Source organism: Nelumbo nucifera, chromosome 2, assembly GCF_055504915.1.
Source record: "Nelumbo nucifera cultivar China Antique chromosome 2, China Antique-T2T, whole genome shotgun sequence".
In the NCBI taxonomy this organism is placed as follows: domain Eukaryota; kingdom Viridiplantae; phylum Streptophyta; class Magnoliopsida; order Proteales; family Nelumbonaceae; genus Nelumbo; species Nelumbo nucifera.
Genome location: NC_142650.1, coordinates 13,107,856 through 13,117,172, shown reverse-complemented (window position 1 = coordinate 13,117,172; position 9,317 = coordinate 13,107,856). Strand labels below are relative to the sequence as shown.

The 9,317-nt window shown below is 36.0% G+C and overlaps 1 protein-coding gene across 1 annotated transcript; it reads right to left on the bottom strand.

Annotated features, from left to right (window-relative positions):
- Positions 1-7,201: 7,201 nt before the first annotated feature.
- LOC104597208 (peroxidase 4-like) lies at positions 7,202-8,800 on the bottom strand. Its single transcript, XM_010258650.2, has 3 exons — positions 8,489-8,800; positions 8,165-8,359; positions 7,202-7,923 (listed from the first exon to the last, which is right to left on the bottom strand). Exons 1-3 carry the CDS (start codon positions 8,705-8,707, stop codon positions 7,429-7,431), a joined length of 909 nt encoding a protein of 302 aa, XP_010256952.1. The 5' UTR covers positions 8,708-8,800; the 3' UTR covers positions 7,202-7,428.
- Positions 8,801-9,317: the final 517 nt, after the last annotated feature.

Sequence of the window (9,317 nt, the reverse complement as noted above, 5' to 3'; positions counted from 1 at the left end):
AGTGTTCAAGAGTTGTTGGCATCACTAAAATCATATGAGAAAAGATTGGCATGCCACTTCAAAACATCAATAGAGAGTGCATTCCAATCCAAGCTCAATGTTAGATCCAAAAGTCATGATAGAACATCCTCAACCCAGTGTTGATTACTTTGAAACATTTGCTCCCATAATACGATTGAATTTTGTTAGAGCTCTCATTGCACTTTCTGCCCACAAAAATTGGTTGTTATGGCAGCTTGATATTAAATCAGCTTTTTGAATGGAGAATTAAAAGATGTGTATGTAGAACAATGACACGGCATTGTAATTCAAGGTAAAGAAGAAAATGTGTATAAGTTGAAAATGCTCTATATGGGTTAAAACAAGCACCAAGGGCATGATATAGCCAAATTGATGCCTACTTTGTTGAGAAATGATTCATGAAAAGCAAGAAAGAGCCTACTTTGTATGTGAAGAAACAAGGTATGGATGATGTTCTCATTGTTGCTCTTTATGTTGATGATTTGGTTTTTACTGGAAACAATATGAAAATGATTGAAGATTTCAAAAATGAAATGGTGAAAAAATATGAAATGAGTGACATGTACATCACTTTTTTGGTATTGAAATTTATAAAGGTGATGATGGCGTATTCATTTATCAAAGTAAATATGCTGAAAAAGCTCTCAAAAAATTCAAAATGTTTGAATGCAAACTTGTAGCTATTCCACTGGTTGTCAATGAAAAATTAATGAAAGAAGATGATGGTAAAAAGATGGATGAAATCTTGTAAAAAAGCTTGGTTGAAAACTTATTTTATCTCACTATTACAAAACTGAACATCATGTTTGCTACAAGTTTACTGTCCAGATTTATGAACAGCCCCAATCACATTCATTTTGGAGCTGCAAAAAGTGCTAAGAATGTGCAAGGCACTATGGATTATGGAATTAAATATTACAGAGGAAATGAAGTAAGATTGATTGTTTTTTTTGACATTGATTGGGGAGAATGTGCTGATAACATGAAAAACACCTATAGTTATTGTTTTTCCTTGGTACTCAAAGAAACAAAAATCAATGGCTCAATCTTCAGTAGAAGCAGAGTATGTTTCAGCTTCAATGGCAACATCTCAAACAATTTGGCTTAGGAGAATTATGAAAGATATTAATGAGAAATAATAGAATGCTACCGTGATTCACTGTGACAACAAATCTGCCATTGCTATGTCAAATAACCCATGCTATCATAGCAGAACCAATCACATTGCTCTCAAACATCACTTCATTCGAGATGCCATTTGAGATGGAGAAATTGAACAAGTGTTTTGTAGGATTCAAGAGCAATTAGTTGATATTTTCACCAAATCATTGGCAAGAGAAAAGTTTGAAGAATTAAGAAAAGCATTAGGAGTCGAACAACATCACATTAAGGGGGAGAATGTTATAGTTAATGTGCTAAAAAGTTAAATATTTTATATTTTATTTTATCTTTTACTATAGCATGTAAAAGGTAACTTTAGTTGGGTCTTTTCTACCATTTTTTGTAAACTTGGGCTAGTTGTAAAAGTTATAGAAGAAGTTTATATTTGGCTTGCTTAAAAAATCTATCTTCTGGTATTACTCTTTGCAAGAAACCAAAATATGTATGAAAATTTTTTTCAGCCCTTCTCATGCTCTATTTTTGCTGTGTTTTACTTCAATTTATTACATATAAGTCCTCTGTTCTAGAGCATTTTCTCCGCTTTGCATGCACCTAGTTGAAACTATATTCAAAACCTAACAAAATATGTTGTGTCAAAGTGCGTAGGTGTGGGGTCTAAGGGTCCCAAAGTAACGCCACCGCTACGGCATGCAAATCCGATTGTATGACCGCCAGAGAGTGCCACCAAATCTCTCTTGCTAGCGTCAGTTGTTGTTTCTTGAAGTTAGTGATGAGGCTCGATGATGGTCCAGGGAGGTGTTGGATCTCATTCGTGTAAGCATGTAAAGATTTTCAAACCCAACAATGAGCTTCAACAATTATATATAGCAATAGTCTCCGGTGGAGAGTGTTTGTTATGTTGTAAAAGGTTGTGGTTTTGATGGTGGAGAGTGTTTGTTATGTTGTAAAAGGTTGTGGTTTTGATGGTGCACATTGCATAATGCATATATACGCACCGCCACAACAGAGTCCCCAGCCGCAACTGCGAGGATGTCAGCACATGACACTACGGGCCCCTGCAAACTTGGTGCACGGCAGATTTGGAGCCCGTTTGGCATGTCTTTAGGCTGTTTACAAGTTGGGAAGATAAAAAATTGGTCTATTTTCGTTTGGCATGCGGAAGATCTAGCGGTCAAAAGATGGAATGTCAAAAAGACATAAGTTTATTTTGGGTTGATTTCGTAAAGCTTCAAATGAAGCTTCCCGCGTCTTTTGCATTTTAATCTTGTGGAGAATGACTTGAAACAATATACAGAAAGACACGTGTCTGCCAAACGGTCTTCGAACTACCCAGATCTTATTTTAAAAGTTGAATGCATTTTTTTGACTGTCAAAGCTACAAGAAAATCTTCTCAAAAATACTTGCCAAACGAACCCTTGATTTGATCTAATGATTTCTTGAGTTCGCACCTGCACCCCACAAGGGTCTGCCCCACAATTTCTCACAGCGCATCCCCGCTGTGTATTGAGAACATCTCCCAATGATATATCAGACCCGATGATGAGATGTTCCCAATACAAGGCGGGAATGCGCTGTGGGACGTTGTTATTGGGTGGAGTAGTCTTCACCGTTGGAACAAGTGGAACAAATTATAATTAACTAATCTCATGATGATGATGATGATGAATCCATCGGATCGCGGAGAGACATGTAAAGAGATGATAATGTGGAGCAAATTAATTAACTAATCTCATGATCGATCATCGAGGGCATCGGGACACACTTGATCATAAAAAACTGGGGGACAGCGAGCAAGGGTAATGTTTTGAGTTTGAGGAAGCTTTGATTGCTAAAGCAACCATGATGAAGAAGAGGTGGTAATACATGAAGCTACGTAAAAGCATGCAGCCATATCTCTCTCTTGTAAAAGCCTAAGTGCCGGTGTTAGCTACTAAATACTAATGGTGTAATGGTGTAATGGTGCATGCACGTATTCATCCTACGTACGAGGGCGTCGTTGATATTTATATATAGACCCAAAACCCGATCATTACATTGACTTTTCCAAGCCTGAACAAATACTACCTACCCAACTTGTAATGCTAACTTAAGTGCTGGATGACCAAATCATCAAATTACTTGATTAATTTGATGGCTCTTAATGTTTTCTCTTATCCACAGATGCATAGAATTAATGAACATTCATGCATCAACGATCGTACGTCATTGTTATGTTGTCTAGCTACCATGCCAGCATTCCTCCCTGCTGGTCAGTAGCCCTTAATCTACAGAGTTCGTGGGTAGGGTGTTAATTGGACTGAATTTGGTCCAATCTGATCCAGTTCAATATGAATCTATTACAAATAGACTTGGTCCAATTCAGTTTAATGGATATTTTGAATTATTTTAGATCGATTTGGAGATTGTTCAATCTGTTCAAATTCTTATTAATTTAGATTGGTTTTAACTCAAACATGATTTATTGACACCTATGTTTTTATCTTCTATCAATGGACCAGATATTGGTTCAATCCAATATAAATTTATCATGGATGGACCAGGTCTAATCCAATATATTATATTGGTCCGTCTAGTCTATCCAAATTCAATATATCTTATTGGTCCGTCCAATCTGTCAAAATAGATTTTGATTTGGACGAAATCCAATTCAAAACCGATCCATTGACACCCCTTTTCCTGGGTTTGTGAAAGTTGCATGCAAAGTATTAATTAAAGCTTTTAGGTAATTCATGTCTGTAATGGCCACCAAGCTGCTGCTATAACATGCTGCTATAACACCTTTGAATAAGACAGCCAACCATCTCTGCAACTCCGTCATAATAGATGTGGGATCTTGCTGGTCGACTGTAGAGAGGCCGCTGTGTTTATTGCTACCTCAATCATCCTTATCAACTGCACAATATTTTATAGCTATGCGTCTAAATGCTGCGAATAGTGATAAGTTTTATAAAGAAATATAAATTGTGATAAAAATCTTTTTTTTTTTGTTGTTGTTGTTGTCTGTTATTATTATATACATTATAGTAGTCATTTCTTTGCCCAACACTGCCATGTTGCTGGAGGCGGAGGCAGCAGACGGCGGTGGCAAGTGGTGGCAGGCAGCGGCGGACTGCGGCACTGGTAAATAAATGACAAGAAGAAAATGATGAATAATGTTTTTGCCCTTTATTGATATTATTTTTAAAATGTTAATTTATTTTTAATTTTTTTTTAAATATTATTTTTATTGATATTAAACTCAAAAAATTGCCTTTATATGCTATTACTCCTTTTAAAAATCTTGAATGTCCGCAATTCAGAAAGTACGAAGAGTGAATACAGTAATTGAATGGATATCCAATTGGGTTGAGTTAATTATTAAGGACCCCGGGTCCACACCCTCCAATTGGCATGTAGCTTAGTAATAAGTGATACTATATATATCCACTATCCACTATTACTATACATTCTACCCCACTGTGTATTAATTATCAAAGCTTCCACAAAGTGATCATATTAGCTTATTTTATAACTGGTGTGGGCTTCATGTATTTTTAAGGTTTTTGGTTCCGCTTACATTTATGGGTGATTGTTTATTTATGTTCTTTTTACTTTAAACATTTATTCATATTTTTTATTTTAAAAGTTTTTTAGTTTAAACGTTTTCTGTTTTAATTTGTTGTTTGGTTGAGTTCCATTTTAAATGTATTTTATTCTCTATCTTATATTATGGTTGGTTTTTTATTCTCTACCTCATATTAATACTCATTAAAGTGTGATATATCAGCATTTGGTTTCAATAAATACTGGGATATTAAGGAAATAAGAATTTAGCGTTTTTCCAATTGTCTCATGCACAAAAATTAAAATATTTCAGTTTTTTAGTGTTTATTATAGTGTTGATATGACACTTTTTCAATAAATTAACGCCAACAGAATCAAACACATACTTTTTGAATGATGAAAAATATTATCATTGCTATGCTTAACATTTATTTATTGCATTAAGATAATTCTATCTAGTTCATTTGAGAGTTTAGCCACTTAGAATTTTGATGAATAATTTTCATTGGTGAGTGCATGCCTTGATACAAGTGCGCAAGTGCAGGAGACTAACGATCGATCTACCAAATGAAATGAAATTATATATTCTTAGAATCACAACTATTTTAGCTTAGTTAAATTGGCAAACAAAATTATGGTTTTACTGAAATAAGTATCTTGTGTGATCAAATGAGTGTGATTTATCATCAACATAATGACGAACCAAACGAGGCCTAAGAGTCGTCCTATCAATATTCTAGCTGAACATGGATTTTAATTTAAACAAATCTTTAATTACCCAATTACGTGACATGAATGACATAGCAGTTTGTACAGAAGAGGGTGAATGGATCTTCCTCTTGACCTTGCTGAGTAATGTGGGAGGGTAGTCTTAAGGGGTTTTAAAAACAACATGGTTGGTTTTGTTTTTAAAAACAATTATTACGGTTTTTAAAACTGGACCGGACCGGAAAAATTGGGAACTGGTCACCTGACCAATTCCGTTTTCCCTCAAAACTGTTTTTTTCCCTAAAATCATTGATTTTGGTTAGCAAACCACTGAATCGGCCAGTTAATTGTTCGAACTGTTTGAACAGTTTTGACTGTTTTCTAATTTTTTTTTTAAATTTTTTTGCCATAACGGGCCGGCCATTCGGGTCAAACAGTTGGACCATTTGACCGAGCTGTGAGGATAAAATTCCAATTCCAAGGGTTTTTTTTATTTTTTTTATTTTGAGAGGGGGGAAAGTTGGTCAATGGGATTTTGGTTCTCATTGACCAAGAATCCCATGTTCTTTTTTCAGATTAATGTGGTGAACAGGAAAAGTTTATTTTCTTAGATATACCCATCTCCTAGGTAGGTGATAAATAACTTTCCCACTTAAGAGGAAAGATTCCAACACTTAAATGGGACATAAATGTCACATTTAATAATGGATTTTTATAGTTAAAATGGTAATTTTCTTTTTTACTTGAAAAATAAAATAACATATATAAATACACTTAATTGGATAAGTATTTTCCAAAAAAGACATACCCAGGTAACAGCATTTAGCATTTACCTGGATAAATAACTTATGGAACAGCAAACGGGCCCAAGTGTAAAACATCAACCCGTTTAGTAAGAATCTGGCTTGGACTAGTGGGTTCTGCCATGCTCACTCCTTAGTGAACAGTGATGTTGTGCAGGATTTGGCTTAGCCCCAATTACTGGAGGATTCTTACTCAACAAGGCCCTCAAATATATTTTATATATCTATCTTACATATAAAAGTGATGTAAAAGATTCATTTATACTTAGTATGTTGGGTTTAGATTTACATGGTCAAATGTCAATTGCCAAGACAAAGCTGAATGATACTCGCCTCTTTTCTTATGCTGAACTAATGGAGTGAGTTTAATTAATATTAACTCATCGGCGTGCATATGTAAAATCTTGAACTATTAATCAGAACACAGAAAAATGAATAAAATTTTTTTAAGAGAAACTCTGTTGATACGAGCAAATTCCAGTGTTCGATTTCGAGGTTGAAACTTGCATCGCATGGAAAGGACGAGAAGGGAACCAAACTTGCATCGCATGAAACTTGCATCCAAGTCATCGAATGGATGACTTGTGCCAGCAACAAGTTTTTGTTAGATCAGTCAGCGTCGTAAAGTTAATATTTTTTTGTTTAATAAAACTAAAAATTTGAGCCGGGCCAACACGAAACTTCCTGGCGCAATTTTAACCCTACACGATTCTTCCTATTTATCTACTTCTTTTATTACTATTTAAACGCGATACTCCACTTCTATCAGAAAACCAGACCACTATATCTTAAAGTGGACCACTCTTTGGTATATTTGTAAATAAATGCTATTAATCGCTTTTTTTTTCTTATGATCAACTGCATAAAACTATCGCAATTGTAGGGAAACCTCCTCAATCTGATTGTACTGCTCGTCTGTTCGTTTATGTTGTTCGATTTCTTAATTATCATCATCAAGATGGAACCAATTAACAGGACCTTTTTTGCAAATATTGCATAACCATTATATTAATCAGCTTCTCAACAGCTTTATTTATTTATTTAATTTTTTCTAATATATTATTGCATAACGATTATATAACCAACTTCTTAACAGCTATATTATGAGATCAATATCTGCATCTTTCTCTTCACAGATGAGAGATGAATCTCTTATTTCATCCTTGATGAAAATGTATATATGTACGTAGCTAGTAAAGCAGATCGACCCACAGCGCGGTTGCTCTGGTTTTAGTTGCGCTTCCCACAATTAACACGAATTTGTCCATGCGTTCCGGTCAATGGCCTTATATTTCCCATTTTAATCATAGATCTGGCGAAATCTGCTGAGAAAGCGCCTGGGTTTAAGCTGTATATCTTCACCAGAGAATCGGTAGAGCTACCATTAAACAATGCTTGATCTGAGGGAAGAAAACCTTTGTTCTTCACCAAGCTCTTAAAATAAACTGTGTCAAAGTGTGTAGGTGTGGAGTCTAGAGGTCCCAAAGTTTGGCCACCTCTGCTGCAATCTGATTGCTCCGGTCGGGCAAAAATGCACCGTGCTAATCCAATTGTATGACCACCCGAGAGTGCCACCAAGTCTCTAGCATCCAGTCCTTGTTTCTTGAAGTTAGCGAGGAGTGTGGAGAGGCTTGATGCGGGTCCAGGGAGGTCGCTGGTCTCATCCGGGTAAGCATCCGTTGAGTCTCTCCTCCCTAATGGTACCTTCCATGTCGGTCCACCCAGCTGTAAACATATTCAACCCAACAACGTAATAATGGTCAGTAATTAAAGAGTATATAGCTTCAAGCCTCCAACATGTACAATTACAGCAATAGTGATCACTCATCATTGCAAAACCAGCTAAAAAGTAAACTTTGTTATGCATCAGATGAAGATTAATGAGCTTAATTTACAAGTTTAAAACATTTCTTCAACTTATTATATTATAGGATCAGTAGGATGCAGAGAATGGATGGGTACGCACTGCAACCACAGAGTCCCGAGCCGCGACAGTGACGATGTCAGCACAGGAAACCACGGGCCCCCGACAAACTTGGTCCACCTTAGATTTGATTTGGTCTATGACTTCATATCCTCTAACAGAGTTGTTATTGGGTGCAGTAGTCTTCTCCGTTCGAATACCCGGCGCCTCATCCAGCAGAATTGAAGCGTCACAGCCCTACAATAACAATGGCATTAACATTACATGATGTGGCATGTCAAGAATATGTGTAATAAAGTGATGATAAGGAAAATATAAATATGTGGCCAGTGGAAGCAAAACCAATTAATCTCATCAACATCTTACATGGACGAAGCAATCATGGAAATGAAGACGAAGCAAGGAGGCGCCCATTCGACGCTCCTTCTGCACTGCTGCTTGAACCATTTTCTTAATGGTGGGTAAGGCCTGGGGACACACTTTGTCATAGAAGGTAGGAGAGAGAGTAGCGTGAGAGGAAGCTATGATCGCTAAAGCAACCATGTTGCAGAGGTGGAAACAAAACAACCTATTTGAATAAGTCATTTCCACTCAAGCTTATTAAGGCCTAAGGGTATTAGTTCTAGTAACGACGTATCCGCGACTGTATTCGTCTAATTGATAGCCCGGCCAATGGAATGGATGATATTTATAGGCTCAAAACAAGAGATTAGAGTGTGTGTGTGTGATGTCCATGCGCTCTCGTGTCTGTGTTGGGTTCATTAATACTTTGAATTGTCAAAAGTCTAAGAGCATGGGCGGAGCTTCTCAAGCGGAAAAGTCTTAAGCCATTTACAAATACTACCAAATGGAACACAAATTGTAAAATAAGATTTTCAGGGTGAACTCACCCTGAATATTGGCTTAATTTTGTTCTGTTAGGTGCAGATAAATGGAATGAATATTCATCTTCGATCGCCATGCATTATTATGTTGTCTACCATGAAAGCATTTCTATCTAAGTAGCCTAAAATAATCTACATAGTCAGGGAAGATTACTCTTAATAGTTAGATAATTAGTGTCTGCAGATAGGGTTCCTTTAAAAACCTTCCTTAGTTTTTATATATATATATATGATTTGCCCATTTATCGTTAGAGTATATTTATAAATAAAAATAAATAGGATAAAAAAATCTTAATTGTTGTTACTGTATT